Source organism: Diaphorina citri, unplaced genomic scaffold (assembly GCF_000475195.1).
Source record: "Diaphorina citri unplaced genomic scaffold, Diaci psyllid genome assembly version 1.1 scaffold1, whole genome shotgun sequence".
Classification (NCBI taxonomy): domain Eukaryota; kingdom Metazoa; phylum Arthropoda; class Insecta; order Hemiptera; family Psyllidae; genus Diaphorina; species Diaphorina citri.
This window is the reverse complement of record NW_007377440.1, coordinates 95,569-121,498: the sequence shown is the minus strand read 5'-3', so window position 1 is coordinate 121,498 and position 25,930 is coordinate 95,569. Positions and strand designations below refer to the sequence as shown.

Genomic DNA, 25,930 nt, shown 5'->3' with positions numbered 1-25,930 from the left:
GGTATCTATTACATAAAATAACAGGAACTTTTCTCTTTCGTTGTAAAAGTTCAGCCGCAATTGAAACATGAAACACAAAACTTGCAACTTTAGTAAACCCTATAGGTACATGTATTTCAAATAGAAATAATTCAATTACCGTCACTCTGCTTTCCACATGTCTCGGGAAAATCCCCAATTTTCTTTTTTAACGCTCCAGAAAATACATCCATTTCTACCGAGTGACAGGAACGTTTGTGGTTGGTTGGACTAATCGGAAATGGCCGCTGAATTTCAAAGTCAATGGAAGGTCTTTTTACTTTCTATTTTTATCGTGAAATGGAAGAGATATGTATTATGGAGATTGCAAATTAGGTGATTCCCATATCAAAGGGATTTTACTCTTTTTTAACCGTTGACGAATTCAGGGAGCTTGCTTCTGAGGAAATATTTTAACTTTTATGACAACAAAAAGGTCCAATTCAAATATTTTTCCGTACTTTGTATACGTTCCCTATGTACATACTGTAATATACGTATACTGTACATTTAGCTATAAATGGGTACCGTTTTTGCTTTTTTTATCTCTTTAATTATTTGCAGCAATTTTTTTCATTTTTCTTTCAATCATATCAAGCTTGACATAAAAACGTCAGTTGATGTTGACGGACATTTAGGTAGAGAGGTAGATACTCCATCAAATAGCTGAATGCAATTCATCATGAAATGAAAGGAGTGACGGGACATTGAAGTTTTATGAATTGCGTTACAAAATGTACAAAAAATAAATTCAAAAAAGTGAAAATCTTTAAATTGGGACATGGTCCCCCATTCCTAAAAAAAAAAAAAAAAAAAAAAAAAAAAAAAATCTCCATAAATTTTAAATTTAGAATTTAAGGAGTAGCTGCTTAAATCCGGATACCTCCCACACACTCAATTTTCTTGTCAATACTGTAAAATACCGATTGCGTGCGGACCTAGAGACAATATTTTTCGTAGAAAAAATATCGCACATCTAATAATGGAATAACGTAACTCCTTCAAATTTCTAAACAATGAAGAAAAACGTATACGACTTCAACCTCCATAAATTTTAAATTTAGAATTTAAGGAGTAGCTGCTTAAATCCGGATACCTCCCACACACTCAATTTTCTTGTCAATATTGTAAAATACCGATTGCGTGCGGACCTATAGACAATATTTTTCGTAGAAAAAATATCGCACATCTAATAATGGAATAACGTAACTCCTTCAAATTTCTAAACAATGAAGAAAAACGTTGTTCCATTAGATGTGAGATATGCATTGACGCGTATTATCAAAACTATTGACAAATACAAGTACTTTCCATAGTATGGACAAACATATTGATAGGCGGTTTGTTCTACGAGTGAAAGCATTTCACCAATCAATCTCTATTACAGATTCCTCAGTGTGAAAAAATGGTGTGAGATATGCATTGACGCGTATTATCAAAACTATTGACAAATACAAGTACTTTCCATAGTATTGTCAAACATATTGATAGGCGGTTTGTTCTACGAGTGAAAGCATTTCACCAATCAATCTCTATTACAGATTCCTCAGTGTGAAAAAATGGTTGCTGAGAAAGAAGCACCAGATAGAGCTAGCCAGAAAGCGGGGCTGGAAAGGCTATTGGGTGTGTCTCAAAGGCACAACGCTCCTATTTTACCCCTGTGATTCGAGAGAAGGGAGGTCGGTGGATGCAGCCCCTAAACATTTGATCATCGTGGATGGTGCCATCATGCAGCCTATACCAGAACACCCGAAGCGGGATTATATCTTCTGTCTGAGCACAGCTTTTGGAGACGCCTACTTGTTTCAAGTAAGTGCGGGACATTTATTAGTTCTTTTGTGATTTTTTTGAGTAATTGTCATGGAGGAACAACATATTTGGTTAATTATGTAGATAATCTTTAGCCCCATATACGCGTTACTTTTATGCTGTTAAATCCACTAAACTTGCCACAAGTCTTGATCATAACCATTCCACACTAGGAAATATCCAAACTCTGAAATATTTTCATCAAAAACGACGGAATTTTCTCTTCTTCCAGGCACCTTGTCAAGTCGAGCTGGAGTTCTTTTGTGATTTTTTTCTTGAGTAATTGTCATGGAGGAACAACATATTTGGTTAATTATGAAGATAATCTTTAGCCCCATATACGCGTTACTTTTATGCTGTTAAATCCACTAAACTTGCCACAAGTCTTGACCATAACCATTTCACACTAGGAAATATCCAAACTCTGAAATATTTTCATCAAAAACGACGGAATTTTCTCTTCTTCCAGGCACCTTGTCAAGTCGAGCTGGAGAATTGGGTGAACAGCATTCACAGTGCTTGTGCTGCAGCTTTCGCCAGACACAGAGGCAAGACTGGAACCTTACATTTACTCCAGGAGGAAATATTCCGTCTGGAAAAAGCAATAGACTCGGTAAGACATTTCATGTTCTCCTGAGGGAAGATAATCCCTCTTTTCCGGTTGTCAGCCTACTCCTCATAAGGCTCAGAGAAGAGAAATGTTCTTTTATCTTGAGCATAACCTCTCGGTATTCCTACATCTTCTCAAAACAATTTCTCTCCATCTATTTGAGCCTTCCCCTTCCTCAATTCCTGTTACGTTTGTACATTTCTTGTTTTCTTTCCAAAACCACATTAATCTTCTTTCCTGCCTGTACCTATTTCGAAATTTCTGCAACTTGCACTTTTTCTCATAAGATTTCATTTCGCATTCGAATCATTTCTATCTTAGCATTTCAATTTCTACTTATAACTTCCGAGTCTTTAATATTGTATTATGAAATTGTTTGAAACTAACAATCCTTTATAATCCTTCTGTTTGAGCCTTCCACTTCCTCAATTCCTGTTACGTTTATACATTTCTTGTTTTCTTTCCAAAACCACATTAATCTTCTTCCCTGCCTGTACCTATTTCGAAATTTCTGCAACTTGCACTTTTTCTCATAAGATTTCATTTCGCATTCAAATCATTTCTATCTTAGCATTTCAATTTCTACTTATAACTTCCGAGTCTTTAATATTGTATTTTGAAATTGTTTGAAACTAACAATCCTTTATAATCCTCGAAGCATTCGGGGGTCTTAAAACCTAACTTTTCGGTAGATGAAAATAATTTGCCGGAACTCGAATACTTGGTATTTGTAATCCCACTTTAAATCGTCCAATACATTTTAATTCCAACAACTAATTGCAATATCAAAATCTTGAACAAACTTTGATATTACTCTTAGTGAAATATCGTACAAAACAAGGCAATCAGAAGCTTTCCAGTTTCCGTTCTGAAATTCATTCTTCACAACAAAATCTGGGTTAGTACGGATTTCTCAAAATCTCTGTCGATTTCAGGACAACAAGTTGAAGCACATGGCAGATCTCCAAATGAGTGTTTTGGCAGAACCAGAAACCAAACAGCAAATCAACGAGCAAATAACCCAATGGGAGGAGAATTTGGAGAGACTTCACTGCGAGCAGTTCAGGTTGAGATGTTACATGGCCAGTCTGCAGAATGGAGAGCTGCCCAATCCTAAGGTGAGGAAATTACAGATCAATTTCTTTCAGCTTTCACATCAGTAGCAGTTCGGTAGCGGTACCTTTCCAGGGTGATTGACAGTAAGATTGAATGTAAGTTTTTTCACAGCAACTTTATGCAGTACACATCTCATAGAAATCTTGGGCTCCTCTGATAAAGGAATTTTCGAAGCTTTCATCACAGCAGCCGTAGGACCGTAAATTCGATCATTTTAATATTTTTTTTTTCTTCTTCTTCAAAGACTAGTGCTAAGCTCTGTCCTCACAGCTTAAGATATAGTCGATAGCGTCGATCGACCATCGATGTGAAGAAGTGAATCTATGTTGTCGAGGTAGTGTACGGTTTCAGTCGACGACTATCGACGGGGTCGACTAGGTGTGGACACAGCTTTAGACAATCATGTAATCGTATGAACGTTATCTGCTTTCAGAGTTTGCTCACTCACGTGTCTCGCAACACCAAGTGCATCCTCAACAATCTGGGCGTGTTCACCGTTTCGTCATTCCACGCGTTCATCTGCGCCAGATCCCCGTCACTGCTGAACAACTTGCTCGCCGGTAGAGGTGCTACTAAGCGGAGACCGCCCCTGCTATCCAGATCCAATTCGGGGTCTAGTCGAAGATCCTTGCAGTCCGCCTCTTCCCGCGACGAGCCGGACAAATCGGTGAAAGTGTCACTACCTGAAAACCAAGTGAGTTTTAGAGGATGACTCCAAACGTGTCTCGAGGTACAATCTTTTTAAACCATCTTTCCTACCAAAATCTAACCAATAAAAAAAGTACTTCAATTTCGAATCTTTAATTGGTAACTTGCTTTCTCTAGAGTCTTCAAATATTACGAGTATTGCCTTTCGTATATTGAAAATTGTAAATAACCTTCCTCCTTAAATTCAATCTCTTTTATGAAGCCAGGCAAATTGAAACAAAGAGTCTTAATTTGAATAATGACCTAATTTGAATTTCCTATTTTCTGTTTTCCAGTATGCTCATGTTTATTTAAAAGATTCAATGACTGTAGAAGAATTTCTAGCCAATGCTTGCTCTCGGAAGAATTTAAACCCCATGGAACACTTTGTCCGGGTGAAAAAACGTCGGGAGATGGAGGACCACAATTATTTTGTGCCGCCCCGAGGGGATTTGATTGAAACATATGTAAGTGACTAAATCCTGTAAAATTATACCTTGGCTTTCCTTTTCAGAAATAATTGGACTTAAAGTAGGTAAGAAACTTTTCCACCAGTTAAGTACCGAGGATAGGCACTACCTCATGGGTGCTTGCGCTCAGGTGTAGGAGAACTGAGAAAGCTTGGTATGACCTTTTAGGAGTTGGGAGAGTGCCTTTTACAACCCACAGATCAATCAACTTGTTCAAAAAGTGAAACCCTCTGAAGTCAGAAATTAATTGCAATGCAAACAATGCCCAAGTGCACTGAAGATTGAAAGTGTATGAGAACACTCGAGAAAAATCATAAAGTTTATGAAAACTGTACCTCTTATTCTTCAGTGCACTCACGAAGTTAATTATTTTTGTCCCAGAAATTAATTGCAATGCAAACAATACCAAAGTGCACTGAAGATTGAAAGGGTATGAGAACACTCGAGAAAAATCATAAAGTTTATGAAAACTGTACCTCTTATTCTTCAGTGCACTCACGAAGTTAATTATTTTTGTCGAGTAGGTAATCCCAAAGGGTCACCGATCGTCAGTGTAGTAGGTGGGCCTCTTTCCTCATGATTCCCGAACATGGGCTTATCAGCTTATTTCTTTTTTAGATCAGATAGATTAGTAAAGATTTCAAATTCAATAAAATCTTGGACCGTATAACTTGAATAGGTGAATACTCAGATAGACCTATTCGTCTCTGGTACTTGATGTTACAAATCAAGATATGGCGTGACGTCCAATAAGTCTAAGATTTAAGAGATTGTCACAATACGTTCAAGATTCAAAAGATTGTCACGACATTTCCGATGGCGAATTTGATTTAAGACTTCTTCGTTTGATTTTTCAGCTGAGTACACACGAGGTGGTAGAAGTGTGTGCGAAGATCCTGTACCAAGTGGAGTTGCAGAGGACAACGCTGGATCACATGTGGGGGTTTTCCGTGGAGGCAGAACTGACTGAAAACGCAGAGAGACAGGACGAACTGTGCTGCTACGTTAGTCGGGTTGAGGACAAGAGTGTCGCCATGCATAACGGTAAGGAAACATACTGCCTTTTGATTTATTATGAAGATACTGCCGGTGTGTTTTGTTCAACTAGTGTGGGAGGATATTTTGTGATTATGTCACATTGTCTCTCGTGATTAATGAGATCCCCTCTGCTCCCAGTGACACAACACTTTCCATTTTGGTGAAACGCAAGCACAACCAGAAAACTGCTGGTAAAAATAATTACAATCCACGTTTGGAAGCACTTGAAACAGGAATATTTTCTCCAGGCTTGTGGTGTGTTTTGTTCAACTAGTGTGGGAGGATATTTTGTGATTATGTCACATTGTCTCTTGTGATTAATGAGATCCCCTCTGCTCCCAGTGACACAACACTTTCCATTTTGGTGAGACGCAAGCACAACCAGAAAACTGCTGGTAAAAATAATTACAATCCACGTTTGGAAGCACTTGAAACAGGAATATTTTCTCCAGGCTTGACCACAATGTTCTCACTCTCCGATTCCAGGTCTGATCAAAGGTGACGAGATCATGGTCATCAATGGTGCTATAGTGTCCGATCTGGACATGATGTATCTCGAGTCGGTTCTTCAGGAAGAGCTGTCCCTATGCATGATGATGCGAAGTTCGCGCACAGAGCCACCCGAGACCGCAGGGTCGGGAATGCTGAGCGCAACGGATGATATGATTGAGTCGCTAGTGTGCCCTCCGCCACCGTCAGATCCTCCAATGATATCCGAGGAAATGATCTGCGATCTGATCGTCCCTGCGCCCAGTTGGAGTAAGTTGGGCTCTTGTATTCTTGAGGATCGGGGTAATGGGACTCTTCAGTCGGGGTAAAGAGACTTTTCAGTCTCATCCTAGCAGTATAAAGGAGTATTTTCTAAATGAATTATCGTTCCGGGAAGGCTCTCGTAGAAATTTCCTTCCTTCCAAAACTAAACAAAAGTTATTGCTCCCGAAAACAAACCATAAATAATTTGGAGTTTCCATTGACCCTAATTATGCTGCCGTCTAATGAACTATTTCAATAAAGAAACCTTGGTTAGGCCTGCCACTCACTATCAGGTAGACCTCACAGGTATGGCTGAAAAGGTCCGTGTCTCAGGTCTAACTGATACCTGATAGTGAGTGGCTGGCCTCTGACTTTGAGGGTAAAGGAACTTTTCAGTCTTATCCTACATGATTACTCTTCTGATCCTGATAAACCACTTATATTTTTTTCTTTTGTTCTAGGCAAAGAGCACAATATTTCCGAGCAGCCACCCGAGAAAGTGAAAATGCCAGGTAGTTTATACAATCGAGATCTACTCATGAGTAATAACAACAACAGCAGCACAATCAACAACAACAATGTCAACTCCAACAACAAAGGAGAAACCTATGAAATAGAAAATTTAATCAAGGTAAGTTGATCCTCAATATCCTAGATCTTTTTTAATCTTCCTTTCAGACAAAATGTATTGGGGTTTCTATCATTTAGTGGAGACGCCAAAAATTTCCGCTATCATTCTCGCAAAATTTTAACTTCGAAATTCTAAATTACTACATACATTACACAAATCATTAGAACAAACAACAAGAATTGATTGGACTTAAATTCCGAAAATGTCTTGGACAATATTAGACACAAAGAACAACGGACATATTGTCGAACTGCGGACGCAATGGTAATTTTGAAAAGAACAGGAAATAAAGGAGTCAAAAATATGATACACAAATGAAGTTGTGTGAAACTCTTCAGGCTGATGGAGTGTAAAACCATCTTTTCGTTCTAATGAGACTCAGACCAACTCCTTAGACTGGTTTTCTTTGGGGCTAAAATTGTCAAGTTATGTCACGCCGACTTTCATTTACAAGAGTAGAATTCAGACTGATTTTCCTATTGCAATAGTATCCTCATATCTGGCCACAACTCATTCATACAATCACTATCATAAAAATGTCACATCTCCCCCATCTCACTAAAATCATCGTTTCGTTTTTCTTTTCCAGGAAAGTCCGCTCAAGAACAGTCAATGAACAAAAGTTCTCTCAATCCAGGGTGCTCGCAAAGATCTCTTTTAATCTTCCTTTCAGACAAAATGTATTGGGGTTTCTATCATTTAGTGGAGACGCCAAAACTCTCCGCCATCATTCTCACAAAATTTTAACTTCGAAATTCTAAATTACTACATACATTACACAAATCATTAGAACAAACAATAAGAATTGGTTAGAATTAAATTCCGAAAATGTCTTGGACAATATTAGACACAAAGAACAACGGACATATTGTCGAACTGCGGACGCAATGGTAATTTTGAAAATACTTTGTGATCAAATTTTAGAATATTTTCTCTGTTTTCATTCCTCACCCATTTCCATTGCAGAGTGCTGGTGAAGTAACTGGCTTCTGCAGATCCCCAGTGGAAACTCACAGAACCAGCCCGACTGGAAGTATGGCTAACCAAAGCTCTTTGAATCCTTCGCGACAACTGACCGATGCCGAAAAACTTAGCAAAGTGATCATAGAATTAATTGAAACCGAGAGGACCTATGTGAAGGTAAGTGGTAATACCTGTACTAGTTCTAGTTTGGCCAGACAAAATGTTAGTCCCTGACGATCTAACGCAAGGATGCTTCGTATAATCAGTATATTACCAGGAAGGATGAACTATTTTTATCTCCTCCGGTAGATATGAGATATCTTTCTAATAAATGAAAATTCGGAGAATCCAGCTCAATTTCCTCTCCTTTCAATCAGAAGCTTCAAACAAAAGATCCCTTTTCTTGAGAAGAAATACAAAATAGAACTTGTCAAAATGTTCTATGAACTTGAACACGACTTTTTTTTTAAACTTTCCATCTTTTTTTTTCAATATAGGTACCTAATTATTACACGAGTATAGGTAATTCAATACTTTTCAAATTTTGTCAGAAAGGAGGACTTCAAACTTTCGCCCCCTCTTTTTCGTTTAAATATCCCTCATTTTAATATCAACTTCCCTTTGTTAAAAGTTATTAAAACTTTATTACGTTGTAAGTTGAAACTCATTAATTTACTCTTTTTCTGTTTCAGAACCTCAATGGGCTCTTGGAAAATTATTTAGAACCTCTGAAGAAAGAAACGTTTCTGTCTGGTGCTGAAATTAATGCTTTATTTGGAAACATTTTAGAGATAGTTGCTTTCCAACGTCAATTTCTACAAAATTTAGTTGAAGCTTTAGAAAACGAAGCTGATTTTCATCACTTTGATCAATCTAGTCAATTTAAGGTAAGTGAAAGTGCAGGCTGTTAATTGGAATCTGCAAACAATTAGGTGTCAATAATATCATGAGCTACAAGAGATTTTAAATGTTATAAGCTGATCGACAACACGATAGTATTCAAATTAATAAATTTTCTATTTGGAAAAAAAAGAATATGTTTAATTTTTCTGTCCATAATTCCATTTTAATCACGGATTTAATCAATGCACAGTAGCCAGCGGCTAAAGATCAAAATTTGGTTACTTCAATCAACTTTTAGGACTACCATGCCGGATTTGAGATATAATAAATTTGTTTCGTTTTTCTTGCAGAACATATTGTTCTCAATTGGGAGTGCTTTCCTTTACTACGTGAACCACTTCAAACTCTACAGCTCATTCTGTGCAAGTCATTCAAAAGCTCAAAAAGTTCTTCATCCAAGTAAGTGAAAAAATAGAAATGGAAAAACCGTATAGCTCATCCCTAAAGGGAATTTAGCTAAGAAGTAAAATCGAGTCGAAGAAATAGGATTGTTTTTTTACAGTTGAAGGGTCTATGGAAAATGGTCTACGAGTAAACGGTCTAGTATAGTAGTTATTTATTCAGTGCAAGGAAAAGGATTCTTCAATTCAAAGAACAGAAAATTTCTCATTCCTCACAAATGATGGACATCAGCACATTACTGAAACAAAATCGTTTTCCATTTTAAACCTAAACTCTCTATGTGTCTTCAATTTCAGACGAAGGCAACCAAGCACTACAAGAATTTCTTAGCTCTCGAAATCCGAGACAGCAGCACTCGTCTACTTTAGAATCCTATTTGATCAAACCCATTCAGAGGATACTCAAATACCCTCTGCTCCTGCAGCAACTTTGTAATTTAACTGATCCTCACTGTGATGAACATTTGCATTTAGTTGGTAAGTGAACTGAAGATGGTGTTAACCTAAAACTTTTCCTTGTAATAAATGGGAGAAAAGAAAGACGAATCCGAATTCCAACTTGAGAAATATTTGGATCCGGGGTGCGGGTTGGTATGACGAAGTCAAATGATACAGGTTGTCAGAGAGATTCCATTTTGAACATCCTGTAACTAGTAACTGAACAAATTATTTTCGAAACAAATATTTCTTCCGTTGTACTGATGGCTCCATGTCCTACGTAATATTTAGAGTCTTTGTTGGTAAGATGATACTGTGGGAATTTGGTGAAAAATTACAAATATTTTGATTCCGGTTCAAATGTTGCCAAAATAGTTTAGAATATTATTTTTATATGATTTTTTCTTTCTTTCGTTCTTTCCACATTTTAGAAAGAACATTTTTCTTTTCGATGTATTAATTGTATTTTTATAAAATCATTGTCAATCGAAGTAAATTTCTTTCGTTCTTTCCACATTTTAGAAAGAACATTTTTCTTTTCGATGTATTAATTGTATTTTTATAAAATCATTGTCAATCGAAGTAAAACTTTTCCACCAGTTAAGTACCGAGGATAGGCACTACCTCAAGGATGCTTGCGCTCAGGTGTAGGAGAACTGAGAAAGCTTGGTATGACCTTTTAGGAGTTGGGAGAGTGCCTTTTACAACCCACAGATCAATCAATCGAAGTTATGTGAAACTTAGTAGAAGGTCATGTAAATCATTACAATAAAATTATAGGTACTCACTTTTAAAAATGTATTTTGTTTTGAAAGCACCATTTTTTCCATCTCGAAACTTTCACATTCCAAAGTTATTTTTAGTTTCCTACTTTTTGTGGTTCTTATATTTAAAAAATCTATGTACCAAATATTGGTTTGTAGCTAATATTATAGATGTTTTTAAATATTAAATTACATTTGTCACTTATTTATTTTTAGAGTGGTTTATAAAACTGTTGCCAAATGGAAAAAGTTTTCAAGTTAGATCCTTATTACAAAAAGAAAATCAAAATCTTATAAATAATCTAAAATAAAAAATATTGCAAATGAAATATTGTTAGTTTATATTCGTAGTTAGTAGTGGTTGCAATCAACCAAATTATAAAGGGTGCCAACCTAGTATTACCAGAATTTAATGCTTCCCAACAAGACTGCAAATATTTATTTTACGAAATTGACGAAGGTGTAAAGAAATATAAAGCTACAACAAATTATAGGTAAAACTTGGAAGCATTTAGTTCTTAAAACTATTTCATAGTTTTAAATTTAAAATAGATATAGTTTAATTATTATGTACGTATATAATTTGTTCTCGGGATTCATTTACTTTTCTCTTTGTTTGCGGAAACAAAACGTGTTATTTTGGCCTGTTTGTCTCTTTCTGCTCAAATAAATCATCTTGTTGTAGTTTTTGTTTAAGATCCTTTATGGTTTTAAATATTATTTTGTGAAATTTATTTCTATTGAAGCACAGTATCACTCTTTTCATTTGATGGTATGACATTAAAGTCATTATGAAAACTTACACAAAACCAATTAATCTATTTAATATCAAACAAACATACAAACAAACGAAAAATCTCAAATTTATTGGATAAGCAGTAAATATTCATTAATATGTATATCGAATCTTGTTACTTTTCCTCTGTATTGATAGTTTAGTGTATTGATCAAACACATCTTTACGTATATGTTAAACTAAAATGGACAAAAGTCCATTAATATTTATTTAGGTATTAAGTATTATATTATTTTTCTCTTCCTTTTATTGTTCAAAAATAATTGACCATCACATATTTATGTAAGATATTCTTCTTTAATAAATTTTATTGTATCGAAGTTTCATAATGTTGTCTTAAGTTTGAAATAAATGAAATGGATTGAAGAGGCTGTGCAGAAGGTATATAATACTATCTTTGTTATACCATAGCATAGTATAACAACTACAAAGTATTGACTTTTAAATTAGAAACTTCAACTAATATCCACTTTTTATCAACTTTGCTTTTTCCAAGTCACCGCTCAGTTTCAAAATGAACAAACGCAAATTTGGAATGGAAAGAGTCCGAGGTCACCGAGTTCTAGCAGTAAACTTGAAGGTCCTTTGAGGAACAAATCAATAAACTCAGTTTCAAAACCACGGACTAAACAGTCTAAACACTGTGTGATAAATAGGTAGTACAAACACACACAAAGACATATAGCAAACCTGGAGATCACTACCAGAATATGACTGAAGGTGGAATCGGTAGGCATTAATTTAAAGATGGACGAGTGTGAAAGGTCGTATGAAGGATTCAATGATAGACTCAAATTTAATCATAAGCCAATCATTGTTCGACTTTTCAAATTTGAAATCGAACTGGAGAAAAGCGCTAGAATTTTCCAATAACGGCTCTATAAATCGTCCCCCCTATGAATTTTCAATATTTTTATGTTTCGAAATCGCGGGCTTGCCGTTCAAACGAATCGCGAAATTGAAGTTTTCTAGTTCCAGTGCAATTCAAAATTTAATGTGTTAATTTCAACTCCTCCCTTATTTCCGAAACGAATAACTTCAAAAAAGGCAAAATATCACATTCGATATGAAATTCGATTATATCGAATATCACATTCAATATAATCTCCCAGACGAAACGCCAGGTCAAAGTTATGAAATTTTAATCATCAGCAAGGTTCAAGCTACGGTAAGTGCTTTTATATTTTCTAGAAATTAATTTGGGATTCATTTGCGTCCTATTATAAGCGAAGTTCAAGGGTAAAGTTTGCTTACGAGTCCTAAGGATGGCAAAAAAATAACAATACACACGTGTAGGTAAATAATAGCAATAAAAGATACCTATAAAAAACCGTGTTATCCTGCAGCAAGTAGGGTATTCGCCCAAATGACGGCTCCTTTATCTAGTAGAAAAGAAAACCCGGCAATATTTCGACAAGTTTCCCTATTTATTGCAGTAAGAAAAAAAAAAAAAAAAAAAATTATTGCCTGAGGCAATCTCTACCATCCAACCCTGAAATACGTATAAAAAATAAAATACAGTTCTAACAGTTAACTATCTGTGGAAAGAAAATATTGTAGAATTGCAATTGTCAGCGTATTTGCGACCAGCAATCCTGACAGTTCTGAAAATTTACACATAATTTTATAAAATGGGGATTGTTGGAATTCTTATTGTTTCTTTGCTTGTCAATCTGGAATACTTTTTACAGTCGGTTTCTTCATTTTTCCAGGAGTTGTCTGCCTAATATCGTTCCTAGTTGGACTGATATTCACAACAGGTGCTGGAGAATATTGGCTGAAGTTATTCGACTCTTTTGCTGGAACTATTGGACTAGTGCTGATTGCGTTAATAGAAATGCTGGCTGTGATGTTTATCTATGGACACGAAAAGTATGTGAACCCCTTCTTTCCTTAAATCTTCGTAGATTCGTATAAGCTTAACCAATCCTTTGGGGCTGTTTGCCCCTACACCGAAGCTGAACAAACATTCCAAGAAAGCCTCAACAAGGGGATAATTTGTTAGTAAAAAGTTTACTATTGGTTGTATTTAGGGACATTGCTTCTTGTTTTATTATATCCCACTTCATCAATTTTAAATGGACAGAGCCAATAGAGGCATTTCGTGACAAACTTGTACACTTTATATCCCATTTTTGATTCTTCGATTACTACGATCAAGTGGCTAATAAATAATAATCAATCATTTCGATTGGGTTTCCCTATTCCAGCAGGTTAAACGAAGTGTATTCTATTCTAACCTAACCGATTTACACTTGTTGCAGGTTTACCAATGACATTTACGAGATGACTGGCTACAAGCCGGGCTGGTATTGGCAAATCACTTGGAGATTTCTCGGTCCGGCCATTATGAGTTGTATTCTGGTGTCGTCCATCATTTGCAGGTTCCTGAAGAAACCATCGTATAGCGCATGGAATAGTGAACTGGTAAGTGTCTCTTGATCTCCAATTAAAACTGAAATTTGTCTAGTTTGTCACTAACTGGGCTACTGGCTATTTATTTGTCACTTTAATCCAGTCAATCCTCTCATCTTATTCTACAAAAATATACAATTTAAACGGAAAAATCCGAAAAAGAAAATTCCCAAGTACATGCTTGAAAGTTTCCACTGTATTTTATCCCATCAATATTTGTCCTTGCATGTTGCAGGAGCTTTTCTGATTCCGTTCATGGTGATGTTGATTTTAGAAGGAATACCTTTGTTCCTCATCGAGCTAGGCATCGGTCAAAAGATGCGCCTTGGCTCTCTTGGCGTATGGAACACGATTCATCCTTGGCTGGGAGGCGTTGGCATTTCCAGCTGTCTAGTGACGTTTTTCGTAGCCCTCTACTACAATGTTATAATCACGTGGTGTTTCTATTACCTGTTCAATTCTTTTTCGGTAAGTCTCTTGTTCAATTTTCAGCATTAGTGATATTAGATTTACTGATAATAATGTCATATTTACAGGATTTATTAAAATTTAGTAATATTTCTAATTTAGTAATATTCTTCTTGTCACTCTATTTCTCTAATCTAATTTAAGGATGCTGATTGCTGATCAAAATGACAACACAGGTATTCTCCCCGATTACTTCTTACTATGTAATAATATAGGGTGCTTTACGTTACTTTCCGTGCCCGTGAGATGATCTTTGTGTCACAGTTTTGGGGGGTTTAAAAGCCCTTGGATTGTGTGTTTAGTTGTTTACCCCTCGGATACACGGAAAAAATTTCTGGACTTCTTCCATGTCCAAATAATAGGTAATTCTAATATCATTAGCAATAATATTTTTGCAGAGTTCATTACCTTGGTCTTCATGTCCCACCGACCACAACGGTACCATCATACCGGAATGCGAGCTATCTTCAGAGACGGCCTACTTCTGGTACAGAACTACTCTGGACGTTTCACCCAACATTGAGTCCCCAGGGAGTCCCAAATGGTGGATCGTTTTGTGTCTGCTCCTCGCGTGGATTATCGTCTTCTTCATTGTGATGAAAGGAATCCAATCTTCCGGTCGGGTAAGTCGATTTCCAAGTCGTCAGATAGTTGTCGAAGGGTTCGCCAATGAAATTTAAATGTGGGGGAAACGTGGGTCTTTCAATCTGGACTTGTTCCATCCAACTACTTGTGTGAGAGATAACTTTTTTGGGGTCGAGTGGATGGAAACACAGTACATGTCTTTAGTCACACTCAATTTGTCGAATATAAAGGTTTTACCTCACCCTTGTGATCACTTTACTTTGAAGTTCAAAGGTCCTTAGACTGAGCTTAGAAGAAATGGCCCATTATGATAACACGGATACTCTTTTGAATTAATTTTTATTTTTAATACATAACAATTTTCTAAATCATGATTTATTCATGGTGAAACTGAGAGCCTTTTTTTTTGGACATGACATTTTTCTCTTCCGTCTGTTTTCAGGTTGTCTACTTCACATCCATGTTTCCATACATTGTGCTCACGATTTTTTTCATTCGTGGGATCACACTTCCTGGTGCTGGGGCAGGCTTAGTTCACATGTACACGCCCAAGGTAAATAAAACAATACTTTGACACCGTGTCCTAGTGTCAACAATACAACATAAATTAATGTGATATTAATATATAAAAGTAGGTATATAATATTTTAGATTATGTAGTCCCATGTGCCGAAATATGTATTATGTGAGGCGAATTTAAAAGTAACTCTTATATTCTGCCTCAAATTTGTCCACAGTGTACTCATAAATGAGTAGCTAAAGTCAAGTGTTGACTACTAGCCAATGATGTCGGTCCAAGAGTCCAATGTCGGCTAACTGCTTGGGAGCTCTTTTAGGCCCTCCAATACTTGACCTGAGTATTTCCTCATATGTAGATGTGAATTTGTGTCTCTTTAAGTTTAATTTTGACTCGAACAATCCAAATTGTATTTGTGACTAACAAATTGGTCGGTGGCCAATGCTTTTATAGTGATAAAACTAAAAAGGCGTTCAAGTGGAACGAATCCTATACGTACAATAAAGACAGACTACCGGTCAGTTTTGCAGTCGTAAATTTTGTGCAGAATTGAAAATTTATAAAACTGTTTCCGGTCATTGATATATTGCGCGAAAACACCCATTGATTTTTTTCCGTACCTAGCGTTAACATACAGTTCCTATCATATCCAGTTATGTCCGGAAATTTAATTGCATTCGTCGTGAGGCTGTGGTGAAAAGAGAAAATCGACAGTTCTCACGACATGTGAATGGGTCTAAAGAGAAAGAGCCAAAGTCCAGAAAAACTAAAGTTTAGGAAATTAAGCTCGGGGAAAAAAATTTGTATTGTGGCCCTTCTTTATGAGACAATGAGAAGAGTGGGCTGTATTTTACAAATGAGGAGGGGTACCCCATTACCCCAACTTCATCGACCTTGTAAAACATGATATGGATGCTAAATTAGTTCATAGAAGTCCCAATAAATTACGAACAACTCCTGGTCCAGACTAAAACATCATCTATCCTTCATTTCGACAAAATGGGTCCTATTTCACTACTTACATACCAACATGAGATTTATCTAATCACTTTAACCTCTAACGCTGCGCTGGTGAAATTTCACCTAAATTGGCATTTACTGATCATCGTTCATTTTTGTTCCAGGTTGAAAAGCTATTAGATCCCAACGTTTGGCTGGATGCCGCGACCCAAGTGTTCTACTCATTCGGTCTCGCGTTCGGATCACTGATTGCTTTCGGGAGCTACAATCAGCCCAACAACAACTGTGTTAGAGACGTCATTATGGTGTCCATTTGCAATGCGTTAACCGCTATCTATGCTAGTGTTGTCGTCTTTGCCATCCTAGGCTTCAAAGCAATGTCGAATGTCAATAAATGTATACTCCAGTAAGTAATATTTACTAACACCCGTCTTTATGTCCTGCCTCGGTAGTGTAGTGGTCAAGACGCTCGCCTGGTAAACAGGAGGGCGTGTGTTCAATCCCAGCCGAGGTATGGAATTTTATCTTCGATATAATTTCTGAATTGAAAACTCTCTGGGGGTAAGATCGAACATTAGTGATTTAAAATATGAGATTAGGTCAATGAGGCACACTTACCTACCTAGCTAGCACGCAGAGTAGAGGTTTGATTTTCGATTTTTCTTCTCTCCTGCTTGGGGGTGCACTCAGCCTCAACATTGAAGAACTGTTACTTGTGAAAGGGCTTATCCTTGAACTCCAAAGTTTCAATTCCTGGAAACAAAGAACAAGTGTATATTTTATTACAGACATTTATTTATTTAAATGGTAGTTATAATAATTAACATAGTTCTAAGGATAACAATAGAGCTCTAAGGATGAGTGTGCAAAAGAATTTATTCAGGATTTTTTTTCCATTTCCAGTAATAAGCAGAAAATGAACTGTAGTCTCAAGACAAAATTAGGCCTAAATGAGATGGAGGACAGTTTGTACATCTTACATAATCAAGTCAGCCAATAAAATTTATAAATAAATAGTTACCTATTTATTTTAAAGATTTACCTGTTTCCTTATATTTTACTTACCAAAATCAGAGTCTTCAGTCTATCTTGAATGAAAATCATAAACTGTGATTTGGTCTAAAATTTGGTTGGTAAAATATGAAGACTTACGGGAAATTTATACAAAGCAATAGTACACACTGCATTATGTGCTTCATTCAAAACTGTCTCTAATATTATAATTTCATGCCAATTCCTGGAAACAAAGAACAAGTGTATATTTTATTACAGACATTTATTTATTTAAATGGTAGGTTTAATAATTAACATAGTTCTAAGGATAACAATAGAGCTCTAAGGATGAGTGTGCAAAAGAATTTATTGAGGATTTTTTTTCCCATTTCCAGTAATAAGCAGAAAATGTGGGATGCAAGAGTCACCGACTCAATAATGATGACTGAAACCGAGTATGAAAGCAAGATCCGATCATTTAGTGCTGACAATTTCAAAACCATGGACCTACAAGTTTGTAGTCTCGCTCAACAGTTGAATCAAGTAAGTTTAAACTATTATCTTTTCATTTTTGAAACTATTCTCTTTTCATTTTTGGGCCCTAGACCAACATTTATTCAAATAAAGTTTTAAAGCATCTCTAAAGCAGTTTGCAAAACTTGCAAATGATAAATTTCACTGACAATTTTCTCTTTAGCGCTCACTTGTGGGCCTTGGAAAATTCTCAATTTAATTCGGTTCTGGTCTTAATTTTCTGAAAATATTGCTATATCCTGTCTAAAGTCTCTTTTTTCGACACCAAATGACTTCTCTTGTTCTCATTTGCAGGCCGCAGAAGGGACCGGTCTGGCGTTCATCGTATTTACACAAGCAATGGTTCTGGTCTTAATTTTCTGAAAATATTGCTATATCCTGTCTAAAGTCTCTTTTTTTCGACACCAAATGACTTCTCTTGTTCTCATTTGCAGGCCGCAGAAGGGACCGGTCTGGCGTTCATCGTATTTACACAAGCAATAGTAGAATTACCGGGCGCTCCTTTCTGGTCGATTATATTCTTCATGATGCTCCTCAGTTTGGGACTCGGATCACAGATTGGGATCCTCGAAGGAGTCCTATGTACCATATTTGATATTGAAATTTTCAAACGAATAAGGAAGCCAATTCTCACAGGTAAGGAACCTTCGATGACCCATTTTTAGTACTGAACCAAAGCCACACCTGTAACAGAGAAATAATACCTATACTCTTTATTGAAATGCAATCAATGAGCGGGATTATTGCCTTATTTTTGTCCCTTTGCAGAAGCACTCAAAGGAATGGAAAAAGTGGCGGAGCACATTAACGAAATGCAACGAATTCACGAAGAATACGGTGCCATATTTGACCATCTTTTCCGTCAACATCAGAAATCCTGCAAACAACCTATCGACCTGAGTCCAGGAGATCTACTTTACTATGGCGGAGTCGAGTGGCTCAATATTTCCGACTTTTTAGGAAAAATTAAGAAGGGTTTAGAATTGCATGCGATGTGCTTTGTGTTTAAATCGGCTGTGGTGTTCCTTTGCAAGGAAAGGTTGAGGCAGAAGAAAAAGTTAATAGTAAGTATAAGCATGTTTTAGAATGACTTGGCCTCGGTTATTTAGCTGAAAAACTAGGATAAAAAACATAGTTGGGACTTACCCACAATTGTCAGTATTTGTGAACTGTGTCAGTGATGAAATTCAAGATACCACGAGATCCTGGAAAAACAACAAAAGGGAATACAAATTAACAAAAGCCAAGAATGGTTTTGTACAGTCCTGAGCTCATAGTTTCTAAATGAAATCACGTACAAGTTACTCACTTACTAAAATAGATTCTGCTAATGTACCAGCTTTAATAGTAAAAGGTCCAATGAACAATTGTCCATCAGTTCTGTCAAAACTTCGTAACTAATAACAATCGTCCACGCTTCTACCGACGTTTCAGGGCGTGTCAAACAAAGGCTGTTCCAACGAAGTGGAAATCATCAGGTACCAAGTTTTGGTGCCCGTGACTGAAGTTCAAGTCCGCGCCAGCTCAGCTAAGGACATGGACTCACACTTCCTGTGGGAGCTGATTCACCTGAGAAGTCAAATACAGAGACGCACTGAAAAAGTTTACGTTCTTTCAAACAGGTAAGTTTCAAGAAAACGAGGGTTTTTTGCCTTATCTGTTATCCCGTGAACATATACTAACAAAACTAACTGAATCCCATGCATTTTTAAGACATTTACAAAAATGGGCTGAAGCTCTATAAAAGTCCTATTAAAATAAACACTTAACCTTTCGTCATTGTAAGTTGAGTCGTATGCATAGTCCAGTTTTTAGATTTAAATAAAATTTACGTTTACAATGGTTCATAAAATTGTCTTCTTTATTTTCAGCACGGCAGAGTTCAGGAATGCATTCTTGAAGACGATCAGACAGATTATTAGGGAAAGTGTAAGGAACATGAGTATACCAATGACAAAGCCCGGAGTTGCTACCCAAATCGTCAGCAATACGCTGGGAAGGCACTCCTCTACAGGTTAGTAATTAGTAAATAGGAAATAAAGGAGTCAAAAATATGATACACAAATGAAGTTGTGTGAAACTCTCCAAAGTAAGCTCTTCAGGCTGATGGAGTGTAAAACCATCTTTTCGTTCTAATGAGACTCAGACCAACTCCTTAGACTGATTTTCTTTGGGGCTAAAATTGTCAAGTTATGTCACGCCGACTTTCATTTACAAGAGTAGAATTTAGACCGATTTTCCTATTGCAGTCGTATCCTCATATCTGGCCACAACTCATTCATACAATCACTATCATAAAAATGTCACATCTCCCCCTATCTCACTGAAATCATCGTTTCGTTTTTCTTTTCCAGGAAAGTCCGCTCAAGAACAGTCAATGAACAAAAGTTCTCTCAATCCAGGGTGCTCGCAAACGTTAGAGAAAAGTAAAAAGCCTCCGAGGCCCCCTCAGCGGCACTCTTCGGGGAGTATTGAATACGAACAGCAAGCCATCATAGGACAACCACAACAGGGTACTCAACCTAGCTATGTGCAAGAACCTCAGAGCACACACTCGACCTTTCGGGGTCGAAATAAACCTCTGAACGAAAGTCAAGTTAGTCAAGGTAAGTGAACAATAGAATAGAATATACCTTGTTTATACTACCAGCATAGGACTGAAAAGTCCCTTTACTCTCGCAGTCTAAACAAGGTCTTATATATTTGATAGGTAATAAAATTACATTTTAAGGAAAAATAATTAAGACCTGTTTAAATTGGTTGTGCTTTTACTAAATAAATTAATAGATACAATGGTCGCACATATTGCATTTTCCTCTGGAAGAGAAGGAGTAACCAGGCATATTATAGCAACACATAAAAAAGTACAAAGCATAGATTGTCCAAAAACGAAAGGTATCTACTGAAGAACGGAGAGTTTTGGTTGGATAAAGTAGAAACAGTGTACAAGAGAAGAATTTTGGTAGGAGCAAGTATTGGACGAAAGACTGCTCTAACAAATTGCTGTAAAAAGATAATGGTCTAGTAAAATCATTAGGATATTGATATAATGCCTTTCCTGAAATTTCAGATGAAGGTGACAAAGAAGTCAAGCATGACTGTGATCCGGGTACAAAATCGGAAGGGGAGGAAGACAGCATCACGGGAGCAGTAAAGAAAACCCTAGGGCGAACTCCAAATCATTTGACCTTGAGCACAACATCAACATTATCAGCTGGGAGTACAGGCAGCCAGGCAAAGCTGATACAATCCTCGCAACATCCAGTGAATTACCAGCCACCTATCGTGAAAGATTTAGGTAAGAAAGATGGAACACTCTTGCTGAAGGCTTTTGAGCTACATTTTTCACAGATCTGTCCTATTTACAAGCGTCTTTGTATACGAAAGTAGAGTTGCTTGATGCAGTTTTGCACTTGGTAATCATAAGTCTCCTAACTTGAATTGTTCTCTTTTCATTTTCCAGGATCACCAGTGTGGAAGCCTCGAGATTTCGGTGAAGCATCAACATTACCCAGAAAGAACAAAGCATCATACGATGAAATTTAAATGTGGGGGAAACGTGGGTCTATAACGCAAGAAGAAGAAAATTCGGAAAAGGATGAAAAAACAACAACTGTTCAGTGAATGAGAAAGCGCATGACGAAATAAATCGATGCAAAGTCTGAAGCAGGAGAGAAAATAGAAGGCCCAATAAAATAGGTTGGGCAGGAAAAATATTAATCCTAACGGTTATATTTCCCCATGTACATTTGTACATAATATGTACTTATATCTCACACTCAGACTCTCTGGTTAATCCCATGTGCAGGATCCTGCGCACTAAGAGCCATACGATGAAATTTAAATGTGGGGGAAACGTGGGTCTATAACGCAAGAAGAAGAAAATTCGGAAAAGGACGAAAAAACAACAACTGTTCAGTGAATGAGAAAGCGCATGACGAAATAAATCGATGCAAAGTCTGAAGCAGGAGAGAAAATAGAAGGCCGCAAAATAAAATCACACTCCACATTTTTCAGCGGTGATATTTCGTGGTCACTTCATTTAGATAATAAAATAAGGAATCTCGTATATTGTCGTCACAGTGTTTGTTTAGTAATGATAACTAAATAGTGTTTTTGTTTTTACAAAGAGAAATCATGGCTTCTAGATCGGCACAAACTAAAAATAAAAACGGGCATGAATTAGCTCCGCTAAATGCCCGTCTTACTAATTCGGGTAATGGAGTTACCATCGTAATTACACCGAATCAACCCTCGGACACCAACTCTAACAATGAAGGGAATGGCAGAGCAACCGAAAACCGGGCGGAATGGAGCAACAAAATGCAATTCATGCTCAGCATTATAGGATATTCTGTTGGGCTAGGCAATATCTGGAGGTTTCCATACCTATGTCAACAAAATGGAGGAGGTAGGTGCCTAGCACGGTTATGTGTATATTCATGTCTTCATGTTTAAAGTTGTCTTTTTGTTCGTAGCTATTATTTTGTTTTTATTTCTTTCACGTGTGTCTAGAAAACTTTCTTGAGAAATGAAATAATCGACCATTTCTTAAAAGAACAAAGCACCTTCAACGAGCGTCACTGACACACGCACACTAGTCCGGGCGAAGCCCCCAAATCCATCTGACAACAAACTGAAACCATGAAGTCAGGGATTAGGGCTTCGGCTAGGCAAAATTGTAAAGTAAAAATAAATAACAAAACGTAACTGATTTAATCAACAAAAATCAGTTGGGGCCAATTTTATTTTTTGAAAAGGTCCTCGAGAACATATCCCCTGTATCACACACAGTATTTCACATTAATTGATTGCTTTTCTTTTTTTTTATTCCTCATTTTTTGAACTATCGTGCTCACAAATATTCCAGAAACATGTTTCAATAATCTTTATATTTCATTTTTTATCTATTCCTCATTTTTTGAACTATCGTGCTCACAAATATTCCAGAAACATGTTTCAATAATCTTTATATTTCATTTTTTATCTTGATGTTTTGATTTGATTTTTGTTATTTTGTTTTGTAATTTGTATGTTACCCTTTGATGTTGATCTTGATAATTCAAGTGTTGCCAAATATAAAAGGATTTGAAACGGTTAATTTCTATTCTATCGTGTACCTAGGATGACTAGAGTTTCAAAGAGCGAATGAGGGGAAGTCCAATCAAACACCAGAAACATCAGGGTGCAGTTTCTCAATCATAAGTCCAAACTATGGGAGAGCTTGTAATAAGTTCAAGTGTTGCCAAATATAAAGGGATTTGAAACGGTTAATTTCTATTCTATCGTGTACCTAGGATGACTAGAGTTTCAAAGAACGAATGAGGGGAAGTCCAATCAAACACCAGAAACATCAGGGTGCAGTTTCTCAATCATAAGTCCAAACTATGGGAGAGCTTGTAATAATGCCTAGCACGGTTATGTGTATATTCATGTCTTCGTGTTTAAAGTTGTCTTTATGTTCGTAGCTATTATTTTGTTTTTATTTCTTTCACGTGTGTCTAGAAAACTTTCTTGAGAAATGAAATAATCGACCATTTCTTAAAAAGAAAAAGTAACGCTATGGGATAATGTTTATTAAACCCACATGTCCGCATTAATTAACGTCTCAGTTTCCGCATAATATTTTCAAAAAACATAGGTTATACTTCCTTCGAAACCTAAGTTTATTTATTGTATTTAGTGCATGTAATGTTTTTTTACTCGTCATTAAAATAATAATAATAAAGATAACTCTAAAATGTAACGCAAAATTCCATCATAAACTTTACATTTAACAGAAAGGAGACAGTACGCAACAGTCGACAGCATGCTTTCTTGGAAAGAAAAAATCAATATTGTTTGTATTGTTTCAAAGATCATCAAACCATACAAATGTCAACGCTTTGACAAAAAAACTACTGAATTCTATAGTTTGCTGAGGTAAAATATCTTGACTGCGTACGTTTGTACCTAATATGTATCAATTAAAAACTCAGAATAATTACCTATTCGTAGTTTTTGATTGGTAAGAAAACTCCCTCGATGTCGTTAATTTCCAAAGTAATTTAGCGATCTCTAAAATCATTATAATTTATATCGTAGATCTATTCCTTTTCTCTTTTGCTCTATACGTACGATGCACGTATTTGTTTATGAAAAGCGGTGAAATTTGAGTATTAAAAAGTTCGTGAAAAAAATGTAAAAGAGATGAAAGTTAGTCTTTGGAGTTATAAGCTCTTTAAAAAAAATAAAAGAAAACTTTGACATAAAAAATGTTTTTACTTTAGACACGTGGGTAAATATCAATATTCAAACGGGATTTTTTTTTTTTTTTTTGGGAAGAGGGGATTAATGAAGGTAAATATCAATATTCAAACGGGATTTTTTTTTTTTTTTAGGGAAGAGGGGATTAATGAAATTCTGCTAGTGGATGTACCAAAAGTACAAACTTTCCTTTAACTTGATACCTAGGAAGGATTTTTGAGTTGAATTTGTAATTTAATTATTTTACGTCAAGAAATGACAACTACAATACTTACTCAAAGATATTTTTAGTGGATGTGCCAAAGTACAAAATTCTGTAATACCTACATAAGGAAGGGAGAGAGTGAAGTTATTCTACTCGTAAAATCGATAATGTAATTTAGCCAACCTAGTTCACTTTGAGGGTAGCGCAAATGCCTTGTAAGCACTAGGCAGAGGGTTTGATTCCCGCCCGGGCAAACTTTATCCTAAACAGATAAGGTTCGTTATCGGAACGGCTGTCTTTCTCCTATCCTGTCTTCCTTCTCCCTTCGATTTCAGGGCGATAAAACCATATTAGTTTTACTCGTATTACAGGAATTTTACTCATGTTCAGCATAGGCATAAATGAGTGTCACAAGTGTCGTTTCCCACTTAATGCACTACGCTAAATTTTAGTTATGACTAGACTTGGACTCGAACCACGAACCTCCAGATCGAGAGTCCACCGTGCTAACCACTACACCACTAAGGTTGGTTAGTTTTGCTAAGGTGTGTCCAAAAAAATAGTCGTGCCGCGCCGTCGATTTCGAGAGTCCACCGTGCTAACCACTACACCACTAAGGTTGGTTAGTTTTGCTAAGGTGTGTCCAAAAAAATAGTCGTGCCGCGCCGTCGACTGAAACCGTACACTGCCTCGACAACATGGATTAACTCGTCGATCGACGACTAGGTGTGGAAGAGCTTTACAGTTCGCTCTATCAAACCTCTCAAAATAAGGAAGTAAAAGGGGGAGGGGGAAAACAACATCTTATCAATAGGTAACTACTGACACTCGTATTTATGAACAAGAATGATCGTTCTTAGATCAGTCTCAAGTCAAAATTAACCAATCAAATGCCTTGAGACTATGCTTCAAGAAGAAATCAAAATTCCACGGACCAAAAATCACCAAACATCCAAGAAGAAATCAAAATTGAACCAACATTCCACGGACCAAAAAATCACCGAACACCCAAGAAGAAATCAAAATTGAACCAAAATTCCACGGACCAAAAAATCACCAAACATCCAAGAAGAAATCAAAATTGAACCAAAATTCCGAAAATCACCAAACATCCAAGAAGAAATTAAAATTGAACCAAAATTCCACGGATCAAAAATCACCAAACATCCAAGAAGAAATCAAAATTGAACCAAAATTCCACGGACCAAAAAATCATCAAACATCCAAGAAGAAATTAAAATTGAACCAAAATTTCACGGACTAAAAAATCAGCAAAATTCAAGTCAAAAGAAAATCAAAATTTCAAAGAGTAGAAGTCGAAATCATCTAAATTCAAGAAGGCTAAAATTGAACCAAAATTCCACGGACTAAAAAATCAGCAAAATTCAAGTCAAAAGAAAATCAAAATTTCAAAGAGTAGAAGTCGAAATCATCTAAATTCAAGAAGGCAAAAATCACGAAAAAAAAGAAAGCATCAAACTCCAAAAAAAAGTCCGAAAATTATTATTGATGTAAAAGTTTATAGGAAAGAAAAATAAATTCAAAATTAAAAGTAATACCTGTGTTTTCATTTAACCCCATGAGAATAATAATGTATTTAGGCATTTAAC

The 25,930-nt window shown here is 36.3% G+C and overlaps 1 protein-coding gene across 1 annotated transcript in view; it reads left to right on the top strand.

Moving 5' to 3' along the window:
* The window catches only part of LOC103524833, a 42,148-nt gene extending 19,378 nt beyond the window's left edge, over positions 1-22,770 (top strand). Inside the window, exons 9-28 of the mRNA XM_026832402.1 lie at positions 1,406-1,428; positions 1,560-1,827; positions 2,297-2,440; positions 3,373-3,555; positions 3,987-4,247; positions 4,537-4,707; positions 5,568-5,754; positions 6,235-6,507; positions 6,963-7,132; positions 8,099-8,272; positions 8,788-8,982; positions 9,289-9,397; positions 9,697-9,876; positions 18,638-18,933; positions 19,304-19,491; positions 19,741-19,883; positions 20,224-20,475; positions 20,940-21,167; positions 21,333-21,397; positions 22,437-22,770. Of these exons, the coding sequence (XP_026688203.1) occupies positions 1,406-1,428; positions 1,560-1,827; positions 2,297-2,440; positions 3,373-3,555; positions 3,987-4,247; positions 4,537-4,707; positions 5,568-5,754; positions 6,235-6,507; positions 6,963-7,132; positions 8,099-8,272; positions 8,788-8,982; positions 9,289-9,397; positions 9,697-9,876; positions 18,638-18,933; positions 19,304-19,491; positions 19,741-19,883; positions 20,224-20,475; positions 20,940-21,167; positions 21,333-21,397; positions 22,437-22,517 (3,591 nt within the window). The 3' untranslated portion in view covers positions 22,518-22,770. The remainder of the gene's footprint in view (positions 1-1,405; positions 1,429-1,559; positions 1,828-2,296; positions 2,441-3,372; positions 3,556-3,986; positions 4,248-4,536; positions 4,708-5,567; positions 5,755-6,234; positions 6,508-6,962; positions 7,133-8,098; positions 8,273-8,787; positions 8,983-9,288; positions 9,398-9,696; positions 9,877-18,637; positions 18,934-19,303; positions 19,492-19,740; positions 19,884-20,223; positions 20,476-20,939; positions 21,168-21,332; positions 21,398-22,436) is intronic.
* Positions 22,771-25,930: the final 3,160 nt, after the last annotated feature.